General features: G+C 40.0%; 1 protein-coding gene across 3 annotated transcripts in view; it reads left to right on the forward strand.

The window, feature by feature from the left end:
- The window catches only part of PTPRO (protein tyrosine phosphatase receptor type O), a 243,609-nt gene that overhangs the window by 142,578 nt on the left and 79,434 nt on the right, over positions 1 to 21,597 (forward strand). For all 3 annotated transcript variants that reach the window (XM_032347425.1, XM_032347426.1, XM_032347427.1), the window contains 5 exons: positions 982 to 1,425; positions 3,491 to 3,652; positions 7,527 to 7,723; positions 20,837 to 20,957; positions 21,299 to 21,492. In XM_032347425.1, the coding sequence (XP_032203316.1) occupies positions 982 to 1,425; positions 3,491 to 3,652; positions 7,527 to 7,723; positions 20,837 to 20,957; positions 21,299 to 21,492 (1,118 nt within the window). The remainder of the gene's footprint in view (positions 1 to 981; positions 1,426 to 3,490; positions 3,653 to 7,526; positions 7,724 to 20,836; positions 20,958 to 21,298; positions 21,493 to 21,597) is intronic.

The raw sequence follows: 21,597 nt of genomic DNA on the forward strand, positions 1-21,597 counted from the left end.
TTTTTGGAGTTCGCAGAAGAGATGATATTTCAGCTGCTATTTGAAGGATAGATAGAAACAGGTGCAGGTAGAGACCAAACAGTGTGCCTTCATAATTTTCTACCCATAGAAAGGTATGCTTCCCTAATTCATACATGGATTTTGTGCTCAAATGTTTTATTCTGGAGAGGTGAGGAGTAAAGCCGTATTTCTAACACGCGTGTTAATATTTCTAAAGGCACATATGCATCTCTGCCTACTTGTGATCTCTCTCTCTCTCTCTGTCAAGTATATAAATAAATCTTAAAAAAAAAAAGAAAGAAAGAAAAGAAAACAGAAAACTTGGGGAGCCTGTGTGGCTCAGTGGGTTAAGTCTCTGCATTTGGCTCAGGTCATGATCTCAGGGTCCTGGGATCAAGCCCCACATCGGGCTCTCTGCTCAGCAGGGAGCCTGCTTCCCCTCTCTCTCTGCTGGTCTCTGCCTACTTGTGATCTCTTTCTCTCTCTCTCTCTGTCAAATAGATAAATAAATTTTAAAAAATAAAAAAATAAAGGCACATATGTAACTCTCTTAAGTGCAATTGTCACAGGCAGCATTTTTATCTTGATAGCTAGAGTACACTGTAGTCGCTTTGTTGTAAAAAAGATCCAGTGGCAGAGACTCAGGTTTTTTAAAAAGGAGATTTTGATAAGCTAAAGAATATTTGTGAAACTCTACTTAGGACATGGTTAGATTACCACTTGGACAAGCATCGTAACACTAGTTAATGTATTTGAAGTATGAGTGGTAATATACCCATGTGTACACACCGCATACAAAATCTTAGACAAATGTGGGACTTGACACCACAATAGTTCTTGATGTAGATTATCTTTATATAGTAGAAGTAAAACTAACCTCTATTTTGTACATCCACTTGTGTATTTGACTCACTAAAACATGAAGTATTCACTACAATAGAAATAAAAATTACTGGAAAATAAAAATTCTCTCTCTTACAGCACCTTATCCACCTCGAAATATCTCGGTTCGTATTGTCAATTTGAACAAAAACAATTGGGAAGAACAGAGTGGCAGTTTCCCAGAGGAATCGTTCATTAGATCACAAGAGATGGTGGGAAAAGACAAACTCTTCCATTTCGCGGACGAAGCCTCTGAAAGTCCCTCTGGCAACATTTCTTCCGGTTGGCCCGATTTCAACAGCAGCGAGGAGGAGACTACATCCCAGCCCTATTGGTGGAGCAGCGCCCCCGCCACCCCTGAGAGTGAAGATGACTTTGTCAGTGTCCTTCCCATGGAATATGAAAATAACAGTGTGCTCAGTGAGACTGAGAAATCGACAGCAGGCTCGCTCTCATTTTTTCCTGTACAAATGATCCTGAATTGGTTACCACCCAAACCACCCACTGCCTTCGATGGGTTCCATATCCACATAGAAAGAGAAGGTAAAGTCATTGGAAATCAGCAAAAATAAGAACTGATGTGCAAAGGAAAGGGCATTGACATATGTTAAAACTAAAATATTTAGGAAGAAAGACTGATGGGAGACAGTTACTATTTAGAGAAAAAATGGTCAAGAAAGGGAACAATTTGAGTAGCAATGCTCCCTAATACTAGAAAACACAATTAAATAGGTAGGATCAGAATCCAAGGTTTAGGTAGTTTCTAAGTTTCACGTATTCACAACTCGCTTACCTTTCACTGCCCACTGTCATGTACCCCAGGCCACTGAGGAAAACCTTCTGTTTGGAAAGAGTTTGAATTGAACTTCTAACTATGCCAAATTACAAAATATCCTGGAGAAATTTTCCATTTCCTAGTATACTGTTTGTGAAACATGTAGCAAAACAATCTTTCTGACAAGAAGGCTACCTTCCCAAGGGGGCCAGCCCCAGGTCTGGCTCATCTAGCGACTCTCATTTGCCTCAGGGTGGGCCCCTGGGAGACCAGCACCACTCTACATTTTCCTGAAGAGGAGCTGGTCATAAAATAGAAAATGCACAGCAACTAGTATTTTCACCGTAGCTGCCGTATCCTGGACCATGGTCATTGATCTAACTAACGTCCCAGAGCTCTTCTTAGTATTTTAGTCCACTAACTCATGGAAAACAGGGCTCTGGCCTGCAGTCCGTGTGGGTCATGAATCCCATCTAAATGGTCATTTGGCAGGTTATTATAGTTATTTGCTATTTGTTTTGTTTTGTTTCAATAACATACTTCATTTTATACTTTCTGGTCTAGTAGTTTGAGTGGCAAATGTCAAGTTGTCAAAATTTGAAATTCATATGATAGCGTTATTTTTCAGGGCAGAACACTAGTATCAGGTAACATCATAGAGTGCCTCTTGTTTGCCCTTATTTTATTTTATAGAATAAGACACCAAGGGGTGCCTGAGTGGCTCAGTGGGCTAAAGCCTCTTCCTTTGGCTCAGGTCATGATCCCAGGATCCTGGGATCGAGCCCTCATCGGGCTCTTTTCTCGGCGGGGAGCCTGCTTCCTCCTCTCTCTCTGCCTGCCTCTCTGCCTACTTGTGATCTCTGTCTGTCAAATAAATAAATAAAATCTTTAAAAAAAAAGTATTTAAAAATAAGAGAGCAAAATTTGTGGATTCTTCTACCCTGGATTATAGAACAATTGACCATACTGAAATACTGTGTAAAATTGAAATCTTTTGCATTTCCAATTATTTGAGTCAAAAGTCTTCACATTTACCTGGCATTACTTGTGTAAAAGATATCTGTCTTCATCTGCCCTTAATCTGTCTTTTATTTTTTCTGTCCCACAGTATATTCTGTGGAAAATAAGGTCTTGTAACTCACAATTTTTTTTTAACGAGTATTTCCATGAACGTACAGTCATGCTTTTATATGACTGCAGTGTGTTCTTTTGAAGGCTATTGTAGTCACCAACTGATGAGAACAACTTCAAATGAAGTAATAAACAGCAGGATTGGACTTTGAAGCAATGCAAAATCATGTTTACTTTTAGAAAGTAAAATCTGGAAGAAGACAGATGAAGGACGAGGGTTACAAGAGTCGGAAAATCTACCCAGAAGAATTATTTCCAACTAGAAATAATTCAATTTATTTTAAAGCATCTCTGGGTATTTAATACTACCACAAAGAACTAATAAGATACTTACTACTGGTTATTTTTTTATATATCCAGATGAGAAAGTCAACTATTGCAATCTTCTCCTGACATTCTACTTCTATTCTGTGCATGTGGTGTTGTTGGGTAATAGTACCTAAGAATATGCAGTATATACTTATCCCTAAGCTTTTTGATTCAGATATCATATTTTAGTTTGGTTATTTAAAAGTATTATGAAAAGCAATTTGAATACTTGGCCATGTTTCTTTTCTAGTGCCTTTGATGAAGATGTATAACTGAACTTGACAAAAGAAAGGAAACAGTATAAAAATATGAATTTTTTGTATTGACTTGTCTACATTCAAGGCCCTTCCAGTTTTCAATTTATATATATTCTCTTTTTTATATATGATACAGAAAACTTTACTGAGTATTTGACAGTGGATGAAGAAGCACATGAATTTGTCGCAGAACTGAAGGAGCCTGGGAAATATAAGTTATCTGTGACGACCTTTAGCTCCTCAGGATCTTGTGAAACTCGAAAAAGCCAGTCAGCAAAATCACTCAGTTTTTATATCAGTAAGTACCAAAGAGATTATTTTGCACTTATGGGGGAGCTAGGACAAGAGATCTGGGGAGATTAATGATGTTCAGGCATCAATTATTCATCAAACCTTAGAGACCCTGAGAAATCCTCAAGGTCAGAAGAGGCCCGGATCCATGAGATTTTGACCGCAGAAGAAATATATGCATGTTTCATAGTAGCAAACCTACCCAGAGATTTAACTTACGGATTTTTTTATTATGGTGATAATTGAACATTTATTAAGCTGACCTCCCACACTAGCTGTAACAAACCCTCCAAGGACACAGACACCCTGTTTAGGACCTGTGACTTTCATTTGAGGCCATATAGAAAATTGAATAGAAAAGTCTCAGTAGAATATTGAGCTGAGAGAGCTCAAAAGAAAACCAGAAATGTAAGTGTTATGGGACCTAGGTGGTCACCATAAATTTGGCCCAAGAAGACAAAGCTAGAGCATTCTAAAAGCCCCATTTCAAGTCTTCGGGCGGCTTCCCCTGATTCCATGAGGGGCAATAATGAAGCCAATAACTAGCCTCCAGAAGCTGCACCAATTGTGCAAGTCTGTAATGTTCTTAGCTAACCAGAATATGCTCACCAGAGGTTTCAAGGCCAAAAATCAGTTACCTCGTTTAGCAGCAGTTAAATGTGCCTCCTATCCACCGAAAGAAAAAAACAGAAGGCAGTGGATAAAAATGACTCTTCAAAAAAGATGACCACCACATACTTTGTCAACTTCTCCAAAGGCAAATACCACCTTTCAGCGTATAATCTTCCAAAGGGTGGATGGGAGAGTGAGGAGGAGAGAGGGAAGAGATCCATCGATTTAACAGCTGAAAAATGCTGAAAAGGTCCCATGTAGCATTTCTATTTAAGAAACCAAAAATGTTGGGATGCATGGGTGGCTCCATGGGTTAAACTTCTGCTTTCAGCTCAGGTCATGATCTCAGGGTCCTGGGATTGAGCCCCGCATTGGGCTCTCTGCTCGGCAGGGAGCCTGCTTCCTCCTCTCTCTCTGCCTGTCTCTCTGCCTACTTGTGATCTCTGTCTGTCAAATACATAAATAAAATCTTAAAAAAAAAATGTTGCCATTGGTAAGAGGCCTAAAGACCCATGAGGTAAACAGAAAGAATAGTCATGATTTTGCCTGTATGGCATTCAGTTAGTCACTCAAGAATGAGAATGAACTTTACTATTTAGTTCTTCCTGTGAAGAAGATGAAACTAACTAAAATGTCTCATTCACCAGAAGGTTTTCATGTCCCTCAGTAGAGATGCACCACAAGTGTCAAGGCTTCAGCTATTCTGAATATGCTAGTCCTTTCCTTCCCTGAATTTCTATTGTGTTTCATAGTGCACAACACAAAATACAGAGCTTATTTGTGTATAATATTTTTCTAGATTTGTTTTACTCATGTACATCTTATTTCTCATACCAAATTACAAAATCCTACTCTGGGGCTATACCACTAATTTATTAATTCTGTTGTACCTTCAACAAATGAACAACTTTCATGTGTCAGACACTCTGCTCTAGAGTATCCAAATTGAGACTGTGTCAGAATTGCTCAAAAATATGATTATTCCAAAGAGATGTATCTTAATATTCATCTAGAAGAATATAGGACACTAAAAATTCTGGGTTTTTTTCTCTTGCATTAAAAGAATAATACTTTTAGTGTTTAGGCCATTCTGATCTGCAGTAATGAGTTATTCAGGGGTATTGCATATATGTCTTTAGTTTAAAACTGGAAACTATAGATACAAATAACATCCTGGAACTCAGTAAGCCGCCTCAACATAGTACAGGCTCATACCAGCCGAATGATATTCATGGCCCATTTTCCTGACCAAATTGTTCTGGTGTTAATCTATGACATTAATATTAATTAAATTCCATTAAGATTTACATTTCTCTTGTTGCATTATGATTTGTATTTCGGTGGTTTTGAAGGCTTTCCTCAGAGATGAGAAGAATGGCACAGATTTACATTTGTCCCCCAACAGCTTTACATTTCAGTGATTCCATGTTTCAGGTGGAAAAAAACCCCAAGGCACAGAAAGCTTAGTGACTTTCCCAAGTGTTCAAATGAGGACTAGAACTCAGGGATATTTGATAGCAAAGTCCATTTCCACGTAGCCTGCAGTGACCCATGACCTTGGCTTGATTATCAGGGTTAGTCCTAACGTAAAATCACTGAACGAGTGATTTTGTTTTGCTTTTGCTTCCTCCCACTTTGGCTCTTTGTGCCCCAGCTACCCCAGTAATCTTCCTAACGGCAATGAACTTCACAATTACAGAGTTCTCTAACACCTATGATCTCATTTGATCTCAGCGACTGATGGCATCATGATTAATTGTCACAAAGCACTGAGCCAGGAGACCAGAGGTCTAGGTTGGCCCCCAGACACTTACTAGCTGTGTGAGAGTCATACACATCACTGGACCTCAGTTTTCTCATCACTTAAGTGAGGTATTGGATCATTCAAGTTTTCAATTCTAACATTTCAGTGGTTTAATCCATTTAGCCCGTGCACTGACAGAGATTCAGAGAAGTTATAGATTTGTCCAAGGTCAAAGTCAAAGCTGAGTTTTGGTCAACTCTCCCATCTCCAAACCAGTGCTTTTGACAGTTCCTAGTGCCCCCAGAGGTTTCATGCAGGGGTTAAGAGCATGGATTCTCTAACCAGCCTTCCTGTGGGTGAATCTACTTACCCTCCCTCTGCCTCAGCACCCCCATCCGAAAGTGAAATTAATACTTGTACTTATCAGGGGTGCCTGGGTGGCTCAGTGGGTTAAAGCCTCTGCCTTTGGCTCAGGTAATGATCCCAGGGTCCTGGAATTGAGCCCCACATCAGGCTTTCTGCTCAGCAGGGAGCCCGTTTCCTCCTCTCTCTCTATCTCTCTTAGCCTGCCTCTCTGCCTACTTATGATCTCTGTCTGTCAAATAAATTAAAAAAAAATACTTGTACTTCTCTCATAGGTCTGTTATGAAAATTAAAGGGTTAACATATTAAGCACATACAAACCTAAAGCAGAGCCTAGAACATGCTGAGTGTTCTGTCTCTTTGCCATCATTGTCATTTTTTTTATGGTCATTCTATCCCTGACCCCATTGGCTGTGAGCCCAAGACGGCTCTTCCAGGGAGAGCCACTTGCTCCTTTCCCTCTCCTGGATTCCAGCCGAGGAATACAGCTCCCTATTAAGACACTGAGACCTGCATCCTAAGCAAATAAAGGAAAGTTGCACATGTGCATTTCAACAAGGAACTTCCATAGAAAATAGCCGCCTCAACACTTCCTGAGTCCTTACCATGGGTCAGGCACGGTGCTAATAACCCCTTGAGAAACTTAAGAGAACAAAGCTAATGGTGGGCACTTCTGACGAGATACTTTATCATGAGGAACCCACTGCATTCCTCAAATGATCACCCAGCTCTCAGGCAGCTTCTGTAACTGAGCCTGCCTGTTGCCTATTTCTTCTCTCAATATAGTTGCACACCGTCTCTTTGATCCCACTGCTACCAAATTTGAAATCTTTTCACATGATGGCAGTTGAGGGTAATTTGGATCTCAAAGTCATTATTTCTAGTGACCGAAGATCCTAACAGCAGAGGAATTCTAAACACTGATGAAATGCCCCCACTAGCACACCTACTCTGCGTTGAAAGAGAAGTCACTTCTCTCTGGTGAAGAATTTACTGGAAGAACCTCAGAGGCAGGGGACAGAGGGCCATGCCTTTCCAGCCACCAGTCTTACCTGGACTCTGAGTGTAAGGGTGAAAGGAAAAAACAAGTTTTTAAAACTCGACTCGTATCTCCACCAGCTCAGCATGAAACCTCCCTTGTGCTCTTATTTGAAATGTTCAGGCCCTTCAGGAGAGTGGATCGAAGAACTGACTGAGAAGCCCCAGCACGTGAGTGTCCACGTCCTAAGCTCAACGACTGCACTGATGTCCTGGACGTCTTCCCAGGAGAACTACAATGGCACCATCGTGTCCGTGGTGTCGCTCACCTGCCATAAACAGAAGGAGAGCCAGAGGCTAGAAAAGCAGTACTGTACTCAGGTAAAGGAACTGGGGGAGATGCTGAATGGTTTGCTCACTCACATCCTGCAGCCCAGACAGCATGCAGAGCCAGGAGGCCATTGCAAGCAGATTGGGGGAGGTGTGTCCTCCTGGGGGAGGGGTGTTTTGAGCAGGAAACGAGTATGCATGGTTCTTCAGTTATAGTCTTCCTCCCCCACCCCTCTGAGCACCAGCATCACTCTTTTATTTTCACTCTTCATTCAAGACACTTAACAATGTGCCAGGTACTTGGATAGGATAGATGCTGGGATTCTAGATAACTGCTATGTATCTGCCTCTGGCTGAGTTTATAATCTAGTGAGAACGATGCATAAGTGAGCATACAATTACTGCAGAGTATGAAATAAGACCTAGGCTACAAGTAACTGATCAAGAAGCCCTGTGAATTCACAGAAGAAAGAACTGGGCATGAGGAGATATGGACTGGGGTAAGAGGATTTAGAAACTGGCCAGAAAATTGTTACCCAGGGGAGGAGACAACCAAGCAGAAGGCTCAGGGAGTTTATTTGTTTAAGTTAATTAATTTACTTATTTTTCTCACCATAGCACATAATTTCCCAATGTCCATCACCCAGCAACCCCATCCCTCCCACGCCCTCCCTTCCAGCAACCCTCAGTTTGTATCCTGAGATTAAGAGTCAGTTTGTCTCCATCTCTGGTTTCATCTTATTTCCTTTTTCTCTCCCTTCCCCCATGATCCTCAGTCTTGTTTCTCAGATTCCTCATTATCAATGAGATCATACAATAATTGTCTTTCTCTGATTGACTTATTTCACTCAGCATAATACCTTCTAGTTCCATTCATGTCAATGCAAATGGCAAGATTTCATTTTTGATGGCTGCATAGTATTCCATTCTATATATACACCACTCTTTTTTATCCATTCATCTGTTGATGGACATCTAGGCTCTTTCCATAGTTTGGCTATTATGCACATTGCTGCTATAAACATTCAGGTGCACGGGCCCCTTTGGATCACTACATTTGTATCTTTAGCATAAGTAAACAATAGTGCAGTTGCTGGGTCATAGGGTAGCTCTCTTTTCAACTCTTTGAGGAACCTCCATACTGTTTTCCAGAGTGGCTGTATCAGTTTGCATTCCCACCAACAGTGAGGATTTCTCCACATCCTCACCAACACCTGTTGTTTCCTGACTGGTTAATATTTTAGCCATTCTGACTGATGTGAGGTGGTATTTCACTGTGTTTTTGATTTGTATTTCCCTGATGCCAAGTGATGTTGAGCACTTTTTCATGTGTCTGTTGGCCATTTGGATGTCCTCTTTGCAGAAATGTCTGTTCATGTCTTCTGCCCATTTCTTTTTTTTTTTTTTTTAGATTTTATCCATTTATTTGACAGACAAAGATCACAAATAGGCAGAGAGGCAGGCAGTGGGGGAGGGGAAGCAGGCTTCCCACTGAGCAGAGAGCCCAATGTGGAGCTCAATCCCAGAACCCTGGGATAATAACCTGAGCAGAAAGCAGAGGCTTAACCTACTGAGCCACCCAGGTGCTCCTGATAAGTTCTTTATAGATTTGGATACTAGCCCTTTATCTGATGTGTCATTTGCAAATATCTTCTCCCATTCTGTTAGTTGTCTTTTGGTTTTATTGACAGTTTCCTTTGTTGTGCAAAAGCTTTTTTTTTTTTTTATCTTGATGAAGTTCCAATAGTTCATTTTTATCCTTCCTTCCCTTGTCTTTGGTGATTTTTCTAGGAAGAATTTGCTGCAGCTAATGTCAAAGAGGTTGCTGCCTGTTCTTCTCAAAGATTTTGAGGGATTCCTGTCTCACATTGAGGTCTTTCATCCATTTTGAGTCTATTTTTGTGTGTGGTTTAAGGAAATGATCCAGTTTCATTCTTCTGCAGGTGGCTATCCAATTTTCTTAATGCCATTTGTTGAAGAGACTGTCTTTTTTCTATTGGACATTCTTTCCTGCTTTATCGAAGATTAGTTGGCCATAGAGTTGAGGGTCCATTTCTGGGCTTTCTCTTCAGTTCCATTGACCTGTGTGCCTGTTTTTGTGTCAGTACCATACTGTCTTGATGATTACAGCTTTGTAATAGAGCTTGAAGTCTAGAATTGTAATGCCACCAACTTTGGTTTTCTTTTTCCACATTCCTCCAACTATTCTGGGTCTTTTTTGGTCCCATATAAATTTTTGGATTATTTGTTCCAGTTCTTCGAAAAAAGTTGATGGTATTTTGATAGTGACAGCATTAAATGTGTAGATTGCTCTGGGTAGCATAGACATTTTCACAATATTTTTCTTTCAGTCCATGAGCATGGAACATTTTTCCATTTCTTTGTGTCTTCCTCAATTTCTTTCATGAACTCTATAGTTTTCTGAGTACAGGTTCTTTGCATCTTTGGGTAGGTTTATTCCTAGGTATCATATGGATTTGGGTGCATTTGTAAATGGAATCGACTCCTTAATTTATCTTTCTTCTGTCTTGTTGTTGGTGTATAGAAATGCAACTGATTTCTGTATATTGATTTTATATCCTGACAATTTACTGAATTCTTATATGAGTCTAGCATTTTTAGAGCAGAGTCTTTTGGGTTTTCCACATAAAATATCATATCATCTGCGTAGAGTGAGAGTTTGACTTCTTCTTTGCCAATTCAGATGCCTTTTATTTCTTTTTGTTTTCTGATTACTGAGGCTAGGACATCTAGTACTATGATGAATAGCAGTGGTGATAGTGCGCATCCCTGCTGTGTTCCTGACCCTAGGGGAAAAGCTCTCAGTTTTTCCCTATTGACAATGATATTTTCTATGGGCTTTTCATATATGGCTTTTATGATATTGAGGTATGTACCCTCTATCCCTACACTTTGAAGAGTTTTGATCAAGAAAGAATACTGCACTTTGTCAAATGCTTTCTTAGAATCTATTGAGAGTATCATATGTTTCTGGTTCTTTCTTTTATTAATGTATTATATCACATTGATTGATTTGCAGTTGTTGAACCAACCTTGCAGTCCAGGAATAAATCCCACTTGTTTGTGGTGAATAATCCTTTTAATGTACTGTTGGATCCTATTGGCTAGTATTTTGGTGAGAATTTTTACATCCATGTTCATCGGGGATTTTGGTCCGTAATTCTCCTTTTTGATGGGGGTCTTTGTCTGGTTTTGGAATCAAGGTCATGCTGGCCTCATAAAATGAGTTTGGAAGTTTTCCTTCCATTTCTATGTTTTGGAACAGTTTCAGGAGAGTAGGTATTAATTCTTCTTTAAATGTTTGGTAGAATTCCCCTGGGAAGTTGTCTGGCCATGGGCTCTTGTTAAAATTGGGAGATTTTTGATGACTGCTTCAATCTCCATACTGGTGATGGGTCTGTTCAGGTTTTCTTTTTCTTCCTGGTTAAGTTTTGATAGTTTATATGTCTCTAGGAATGCATCCATTTCTTCAGATTGTCATATTTGCTGACATATAGTTGCTCATAATATGTTCTTATAATTGTTTGTATTTCTTTGGAGTTGGTTGAGATCTCTCCTCTTTCATTCATGATTTTATTAACTTGGGTCTTTCTCTTTTCTTTTTGATAAGTCTGGTCAGGGGTTTATCAACCTTATTAATTCTTTCAAAGAACAAGCTCCTAGTTTCATTGATCTGTTCTTCTGTTCTTTTGGTTTCTATTTCATTGATTTCTGCTCTCATCTTTATTATTTCTCTTCTCCTGCTGGGTTGAGGCTTTCTTTGCTGTTCTTTCACTGGCTCCTGTAGGTGTAGGGTTAAGTTGTTACTTGAGAACTTTCTTGTTTCTTGAGAAAGGCTTGTATCGCTATATAATTTCTTCTCAGGACCACCTTTGCTGCATCCCCAAGATTTTGAACAGTTGTGTTTTCATTTTTATTTGTTTCCATGAATTTTTTAAATTTTACTTTAATTCCCTGGTTGACCCATTCATTCTTTAGTAGGATGCTCTTTAACCTCTTTGTATTTGAATTCTTTCCAACTTTCTTGTGGTTGAGGTCTAGTTTCAAAGCTTTGTGGTCTGAAAATATGCAGGGAATGATCCCAATCTTTTGGTACCAGCTGAGACTTAATTTGTGATCCAGGATGTGATCTATTCTGGAGAATGTTCCATGTGCACTAGAAAAGAATGTGTATTCTTTGGGATGGAATATTCTGAATATATCTGTGATGCCCATCTGTTCCAGTATGTTAATCCGGTGAATTAAAACCTTCACTTCCTTGTTGATCTTTTGCTTAGATGCTCTGTCATTTCAGTGAGGAGATATTAAAGTCCCCTACTATTATTGTATTATTGTCAATGTGTTTCTTTGATTTTGTTATTAATTGGTTTATATAGTTGGCTGCTCCCATATTAGGAGCATAGATAGTTACAATTGTTAGCTCTTCTTGTTGGACAGACCCTTTAAGTATGATATAGTGTCCTTTCTCATCTCTTAATATAGTTTTGGCTTAAAATCTATTGTGTCTGATATAAGGATTGCCACCCCTGCTTTCTTTTGATGTCCATTAGCATGATAAATTGTTTTCCACCCCCTCACTTTAATGAAGGGATAGAATATGACTATGACAATGAAAATTTAAAAAGATTTTTTGAGAAGGTATTGATAAGATAAGAGTTTAAAAAGGTTAAAATAGGAAAGAGGAAATTTTTTTTTAATAAAATAAGAAGAAAATAAAATTTTAAAAATGTAACTTTGAAAGACTAAAGAATCACTGGGGAAAAGCCATGAATTCTATGTGCAGCATTCTCTTAACTCTGGAGTTCCACAGATCTCATTGATTGGTGAACTTGGTATTGATTGGATATTCTTGAGATTTTCTTCAGGAGGGGCCTGTTGCAGTGATTCTCAAATGTCTTTGCCCATAGCGGGAACGGCAACACCCTTGCTAGAGTCCAGGCTAAGCAATCTGCTCAGGTTCACTCTCTGTAGCTTTTCTTCCCTGAACCCTTTCCGTACAGCTTTGGAAGACAGGAATGAAAATGGTGGCCTCCCATCTCTGGCCCAAGAGGAGCCAAGAGCTTGGGGCCCCACTCCTCAGTGCACCTTCAGAGAAAAGCCATCAATCATTCTCATCTCTGGCTGCGCTCTGAGCTCACCCAACCTGTGATGGAGCATTTCTGTGTCTGGCACACAGCAGATTCCTGCCTCACACCCCACGCGGGAGTCTCCCCAGATCTTCCACTTGTGGGGTCTCTGCTAGAAGAGCAGTGACCTGACAGTGCCTCAGATCATGGTTTAAGGTAATCACAAGCTGAGAGCCCTCCCCGCCTTCCATCCCCTAGCTCCATCTCTGCAGCGGCTTCCACACTGTGATAGTTGGGAGCTCTGTGGCACTCATGCAGCCCCAGCTTTCTATGACACCGAGGCTCCTGAGACCACACTGTCCCTGCGAGGGCTCCACCCCCCCACTTAGCCTCTGGAACGACATCTCTCAGTGGAGCAGACTTCTGAAAGTTCCAACTTTGTGCTCTGATTCTCTACTGCTTTCCAGGAGCCGACTCCTATCCCCTATGATCTCTCTTCTCGTATATCCCCTTGGATTCACTTCTCCACACGTCCTACCTTCCAGAAAGTGGTCGATTTTCTGTTCCTAGAATTGCTGCTCTTCTTCTCTTCAATCTCCTATTGAGTTTATGGGTGTTCAGAGTGTTTTGATAACTAATTCCTGGGACAGGTGAAATTTAGTTCTCCTACTCCACCGCCAGCTTGCTCCTCCCCCTGGTTCTAAGGAGTTTTTGTTTGTTTGTTTTATTTTTTTTATTCTTTTTCTTGTTACTTGAACTATAAAAGTAATTCATGCTCACTGAAAAAATTATTCAAAAATTAAAAGAACTGGGGTGCCTGGGTGGCTCAGTGGGTTAAGCCTCTGCTTTCCACTCAGGTCATGATCTCAGGGTCCTGGAATCGAGACCCAAATCGGGCTCTCTGCTCGGCGGGGAGCCTGCTTCCCCTTCTCTCTCTGTCTACTTGTGATCTCTCTCTCTCTGTCAAATAAATAAATAAAATCTTTAAAAATTTTTAAAAGAACTAAGGTAAAAAATTCCTTTTTCATTAATTACAACTGAGAAGAGCTTTAAAGGATAAATAGGAGTTAGCTGAATGCAAGGAGGCATAAGGAGCATGCAGAAATGGAGTGGAAATCAGTAGTTCTGGGAATAGCTACCAGAATGAGCTCATGCACACACCCATCAGTTCTGAGTGAAAGCTTACCACATGGGGCCCAGGAAAGACCTTGCTTTCCATCACCCTGAGTATCCACATGGAGACTGGAGCCCAGAACTATTTTCCTAACACCTGGTTTTATTTTTTCATAAGATCAAATTTACTGATTCCTGGTGTCTTACAAACACAATATTTACTTCTCTAAAAGCAAAAAAATTAATTTATCAACTCATGTGTCATACACTGAAAATATAATACTCAAAACAATGTTTGCTATGTGCAAGTTTTGTGGAATTTTTTCATTTATCCCATGAAAATAAGGCATTTAGTGAAGTTCAAAGAGTGAGAAACTTTAAGTTGATAATATGAATTCAGGAATCATGGCCTTTGGAGGACTAGAAAAGCTTAAGAGTATTGAGATAAACCCTTACTTGCTGATAAGGCTACCCCTTGACTTTAATTAAAGTAAGGAGTAAATATGCTAAACCGATTAAGTTGTAATCACGACCGACCATGCAGCTTAGTAGCTTCCCTTCTTGAGCATAGAAAAGACAGCTCACTCATTACATTGGTAGAAAAATTTGTTTCTCTTACAGAACATGACACAGAACTTGACTGCCCCCTTTGTCTAAAGTACGAATTATGTATCTTTTGCATAGAAGCCAAAGGCTAACAGGATAGATAGAAGTGGTAAATTATAAATGAGCTGGAGAAGGCTGGTTTCAGTGCACTTGGACAATGCCTTCTTGAGATGCAAACGTGAAATTCTTAAGAACTGTAGGCACAGAGACCAATATTTAAAGTGGAGGGCAAGATCTAGACCATTGTGTGAGGTGTTATCTCAATTACAAGAACATTTTGAAGATTTGTTATTACACCAAAATTATCCATAGCCCCACTACACACACACACACACACACACACACACAGACACACATGCACACACACACATTTAGATAAGGAAACATCAGTTGAAAAGGCCTGGAAAACAGAGGTGCCTGGGTGCCTGGGTAAGCATCTGACTCTTGGTCTCTGCTCAGGTCATGATCTCAGGGTTGTGAGATGGGGTCCCCTCATCAGGTTCCTCGCTCAGCATGGAGTCAGCTTAGGATTCTCTTTATCCATCTCCTTCTGGTCCTCTCCCCCAAATAAACAAATACATCTTTAAAAAAAAAATCTCAAAAACTGGCCTGCAGTCATGTGGCCATTAATCAAAAGAATCCAGAAGATTATTATCACCAGTATCGGTCTGATTTGGGTTTATTTCCCAAAGCAACCATTATCCAAAAAGAAAAAATAATATTATTTCTTTAATTCTATATTCAGTGGTACTGTGATTGCATTAAAATTCAAGATGCATCAGCTTGCATTCCCACCAAGAGTGTAGGAGGGTTCCTCTTTCTCCACATCCTCGCCAACATCTGTCGTTTCCTGACTTGTTAATTTTAGCCATTCTGACTGGTGTGAGGTAGTATCTCATTGTGGTTTTGATTTGATTATTTCCCTGATGCCAAGTGATGTTGAGCACTTTTTCATGTGTCTGGTGGCCATTTGAATGTCTTCTTTTCAGAAATGTCTGTTCATGTCTTCTGCCCATTTCTTGATCGGATTATTTGTTCTTTGGGTGATGAGTTGAAAATAGAGCTACCCTAAGACCCAGCAATCACACTACTGGGTACTATTTGCAGCCATCTAAAGAAATAAATCTTGCCATTTGCAATGACATGGATGGAACTAGAGGGCATTATGCTGCGTGAAATAAGTCAATCAGAGAAAGACATTTATCATATGATCTCTCTGATACGAGGAATTCGAGAGGCAGGGCGGGGGATTGTGGGGAGTAGGGAAGGGAGAAATAAAACAAGATGCGATTGGGAGGGAGACAAACCTTAAGAGACTCTTATTAATCTCACAAAACAAACTGAAGGTTGCTGTGGGTGGGGGGTAGGGATAGGATGGCTGGGTTATGGACATTGGGGAGGGTATGTGCTATGGTGAGTGCTGTGAAATGTGTAAGCCTGATGATTCACAGACCTGTACCCCCTGGGGCAAATAATACATTATATGTTAATAAAAATAATTTTTAAAAAATTCAAGATGCAACTCAAAGCTAAGAGTGGTTCTAAAGCCAAACACATATAGTAGTGCCCCCTCCCCCCATTTGTGATTTCACTTCCCATGGGTTCAGTTTCCCATGGTTACCATGTCCAGAAACCGATGATCCTCCTCCAGTATATAGTCAGAAGGTTGACAGTAGCCTAACAGCAGGTCACAATGCCTACACAGTTCACCTCACTTCCTCTCATCACGAAGGCATTTTATCATCTCACAGCATCATACGAAGTAGTGAGTGTAGTACAATAAGATCTTTGGAGAGAGGCCTCATTCACATAACTTTTATTACAATATATAGTCATGATTGTTTTTATTACGGTTATTGTTAATCTCTTACTCCGCTAATTTGTAAATTAAACTTGACATTAGGTATGTTTGTACAGGAAAAAAACACAGTCCACATAGGGCTCAGTACTACCCAGGGTTTTCAGGCATCCACTGGGTGGGGGGGTCTTAGAATAAATCTCTTGCAGATAAGGGGAGACTACTGTATTAACAGTTAATATAAGGTTTTACTATTTTATACTTTCACGCTCCCTACTTTGCTTCTATGACTGACTATACCAAAGGACCCTGGTTCTATGTATCACCTAGATCATCTGTGAGACCCAATGTTAGTACCATTAGTCTTCCTGACACCAGTCCTGATGTCTGGGTGCTGGGCTAGTCCTGTGTCAAGTCCTAGAAATAAAACAAATTTGACTTGAACTTTGAGTTCACAATGCTTAGGGTCTGGCCTTCCCTGTAGGTACATTGTACCCATGAATTTGAGTTTGTCCTCATCATGTATATGTTCTCCATGGCCGGTTCTTGTTTTGTGTATGGTTTGCTTGCAGATGTTTGTAGAAAAGGGTATTTTGTGATGTATGCCTCCTAAGAACCATCTCAGTGCTATTCATTAATAAATATATGTTGAACATCAAGTCTGGGCTCCATTGGTGTTAAACATAAAGGACCTGGTCAATTCTTCAAAGCAAATGTGCTTTCAATACTATCTCCAAAGACATGCACACAATCATAAATTTCAGGATTAAAAAAGCCATCTAATACGTGTATGTATATTTATTTTTATATGTGATCTGCTTTGGCCCCTGTGTATTCTCTGACAATGTACATAACCTGCAATTTAATAGTCTGTCAGGTATTTCTTATGCTAAGACATCTTTCCTCCTATTTCTTTAACTGGGGAGAAACAGGACTAGTGCCTCATCAGAAGAGCATTGGGCAAAACTGAATTCTCTGGAATGGAGAGGAAGCCCATTGGAAATGGGAGAGAGGAAATAGTAGAATGCAAAGATGGGATGAAAATTGGGGGAGGAGATGTGAAATGATCCTCTGGGGAATAAAATACGTATTACTTAATAAGTAGTATTTAGGGGGATTTCTCCTGCATGCCTTTAATCTACTTATCCCAAGGTGATCTGGGATATATATAAGGGCATGGAGGGGTAGACATAGATACAGGCTGGTGGCTCAGCAAATATTCAAAAACGAGGTGGCAGGAAGGAGTTGGTGTTCATTATTTATTACCAAGGTCATTTTTTAAAAATAGTCTGATGTATATACATGTAGTTTCTTCTTTATTTAAAAAAAAAAAAAAAAAGTAGAGGCGCCTGCGTATCTTAGTCAGTTAAGCATCTGACTTCGGCTCGGGTCTTAATCTTGGGGTCCTGTGGTGGAACCCCATATGGAGCCCTGTGGCGAGCCCCACCTTTAGCCCTGCCTTGAGCTCCAGGTAGGAGGTGATGGCTCCATTCTCAGTGGGGTGTCTGCTTTCCCTCTCTCTCTGTCCCCACCCCACCCATGTTCTCTCTCTCTCTCTCAAATAAATTAATAAAACCTTTTAAAAAAAACAAGTATAATGTCCCTAGGGTGAATTTGTTATAATTGCATATTTTTTGTATGGAGGGATAATTGATGTAGAACATATTTTCAGGGGTACAACATAATGATTCAAACATTCTGTACATTGTGAAATGATCATCACAATAAGCCTAGTTGCCATCCTTCACCACACAAAGTTATGGTTTTTTTCTTGTGATGAGAACTTTTAAAGATTTATTCTCCTAGCAGTTTCCAAATATACAACACAATATTGCTGACTATAGTCACCGAGCTGTACATTACATCCCCGTGACCTGTTTATTTTATAACCGGAAGTTTGTACCTCTTGACCCCCTTCACCCATATCATCCATCACCCAAAACCCTTGTCCTCTGGCAACCACCATTCTGTTCCCCATACTTATGAGTTTTGTTTCATTTTGTTTGTTCATTTGTTTTGCATTTTATTTTCCACAGAGTGAAATCATACAGTATCTATCTTTCTCCAACGTATTTCACCAGCATGGTACTCTCGAGGTATTAAATACGATGGCATATTTAAGTGGTTCTGATTTCACATAATCATTTGCATAATCAGAATCAACTACTTGCTTAAAATATTAGCCAACCGAAGAAACTACCACCACCCTAAAGCAGCCTACACTTTTTCTGTCCTGTTACTCTAAATATCCTAAATGAGCTAAGTTAACATTGGCAGGTATGCTTAGCTGTCTGATGTGTTGTTAAGTTTTAAAGAAAAGTTCAGAGCGATGTTAATAATGTAACATGTATATGATTCAATATCATATTATTTATGACTATCTGTGTGGAGGAGGGTCTGGAAGGTGGCCCACTAAAATGCTGGACATGAGGGGAGGAGGACAGAAAAATTGCCAGTTTACTTCATTTGCTCTTCTACTGTATGAGTCATCTCCACAATGAGCATTATTAGTTTATGACGTAGGAACTGATTTTTTTTTTATTTATTTATTTGACAGACAGAGATCACAAATAGGCAGAGAGGCAGGCAGAGAGAGAGAGGAAGAGAAGCAGGCTCCCCGCCGAGCAGAGAGCCCAATGCGGGGGTCGATCCCAGGATCCTGCAGAGGCTTTAACCCACTGAGCCACCCAGGCGCCCCATGTAGGAACTGATTTTAAAGAAATGACAGCATTACTTAGTTTTGCACAATATACATGTCTTGTTCGTAGCTTGTCTCTTCAGGAAATGCTCTGTCTGATGAGGAGAACTGGCCAACTTTGCCTAGACGGCTCCAGCAGAATTCACCTTCGAAAACATGGGCAAAAAGTTCTCATATGAGTGTAAATAGGAAAGATAGGAGGGAAATGCTGATGTATTCATTCAACTTAATCTTATTTTGCTTAAGTTATTGGTGAAGAAATTATGGTATGCCTATTCCACCCCCCAACACATACACTTAACATTTAGAGCAAGTTCTACCAATTCAAATGGTACAATTTCTATTGTGTAGAATCAGTTTCTGGTATTGGAAAGACTTAAAATTCATATTATATCACCAGTTCTGTTTCTTCTTAAAATCATAATGAATCATAAAATCAAATTAATAATAATTTTTTAAAACGCCTTATAGCGTAGGTAAGCTGTGAACGGTACTATTCTCCATTGATTTATGCTTCTTTCCATAGCAATTGCATGTTATGCACCGTAGAAGACAAAAAGTTGCTGAGTAATGAGTTAACTTTATTGATACTCTAGTTTAAGCATCCTTACCATTCTGTGAGGTATAGAATAGTATTATCTATAGTTTACCAATCAAGAAGCCAAGGTAAGCATTAAAAATAAATTATAAATTCCCATTCTTACAAGGAAGTAGACTCAGGGTTTGACTTGAGGCAGTCTGAATAGAAAGCCTGTGTTCCTTCTACTAAGCAAGACTGTCTTCAACATTAGAGGCTCTAAAGGTCAAAGTCACACATTCCTTGACATGGAAGCTAAAGCCTCAATCTTCGGGAACACCAACATTTAACCTTAGCAAGAACATTTCATTCACCTACCTGTTCTGTTCTCTACATTAAATTTGTTATCAAACCAAGAGTTTTCTTTCTTTCTTTTTTTTTGTTTTTTAAATTTTATTTATTTATTTGACAGAGAGAAATCACAAGTAGATGGAGAAGCAGGCAGAGAGAGAGAGAGGGAAGCAGGCTCCCTGCTGAGCAGAGAGCCCGATGCGGGACTCAATCCCAGGACCCTGAGATCATGACCTGAGCCGAAGGCAGCAGCTTAACCCACTGAGCCACCCAGGCGCCCCATTCTTTCTTTTTTTTTAAGAGCAGCAAGGAAAGCTCATCTAAATGAGAACTATTTCCTCCCGTATTCTTTCATGGAGTCACAATAGCCTGGAGAAGTACTGACTGCCATCCCTCCACGCTTAGTGCCACGACTTGCCCGTAGCAGCCTGCAGAGGTCACAGCACTAGGCTTCCTGTCCCAGCACTGAATCTATGTGACCTTGGCCATATCCTGGCTTTACTTTCTTGATCTATTAAATGAGAGATTTGGAGCAGATAATCTCTGAGGTCATTTCCATCTCTATAATTAGATATTATATGCTTCAAAGTGACGAGAGACTGAAGACATTGCTGCACTGATCTTTGTATGTTTTTAGCTGACATTACAGTTTAGGATGTCAGACTCCCCTTATGGTATTGCTGATTTGATTATGGTTAGAGGCTGATGTGTCTCCAGTGTACGTAGTTAAAATTGACATTGATGGGTATAAAGCAGTTCACGGGGCTTATTAAATCCAGCCATAGAATTTGAATGTTCTGGGTTCCCTTCAGTGTTCACATAAACTATAAATCATCCTAATTCTAAAATCTGACCTTCCCCAGAATGAGCAAAGGCTTCTGGATTTCAAAGGCATCTCTGGCTCCACAAGGAGTCCGTGAATGTGATATCAGCTTTTGTGTCACATTATGAAAGTCCAGCTCTAAATAAATCATATCGGGTGTTTGATTTAAAGGTGAACTCAAGCAAATCTATTATTGAAAATCTGGTTCCTGGTGCCCAGTACCAGGTCGTGATGTACCTAAGAAAAGGCCCTTTGATTGGACCACCTTCAGATCCTGTCACCTTTGCTATCGGTAAGCTGCCAGCCTCGAGAATGACTTCATCAGGGTACTTTTTGGGCGGTGGGGGTCCAATGCCCAGGTCCAAGTCATTACCGTCATATATGGGGGACCATACTTATTCACCCAATATTTTACATCCAGAGGAATAAATGACTACAATTGTATACCAGGAGGATATGGTTAGCATATACGACTCAGAAAAAACAACATCAGAGGCGAATACGGCTTATTCAATGATCGTATCAAAAGAGTGAAAACCCTAGTTATTAAGAAGAATTTGAAGCCACTGCTAAGATACTAAACATTCCTTCTTGGCTCTTTTTTTTTTTTCATCCCTCCCCACTTCTTCCTAGTTCCAACAGGGATAAAAGATTTGATGCTCTACCCCTTGGGTCCTACGGCCGTGGTTCTGAGCTGGAGCAGACCTTACTTAGGTGTGTTCAGAAAATACGTCGTTGAAATGTTTTATTTCAACCCCGCAACAATGACATCAGAGTGGACAACGTACTATGAAATTGCAGCGACTGTCTCCTTGACTGCATCTGTGGTAAGTAGCTGTCACACTTCCCTGTAAACAGACGTGCCTCTCCATGCCAGATGTATCAGAAAAAGTTACCTGTAAATACACACGGGGGGCTTACTACTTTCAAGA

The sequence above is a fragment of the Mustela erminea genome, chromosome 6, assembly GCF_009829155.1.
Source record: "Mustela erminea isolate mMusErm1 chromosome 6, mMusErm1.Pri, whole genome shotgun sequence".
In the NCBI taxonomy this organism is placed as follows: domain Eukaryota; kingdom Metazoa; phylum Chordata; class Mammalia; order Carnivora; family Mustelidae; genus Mustela; species Mustela erminea.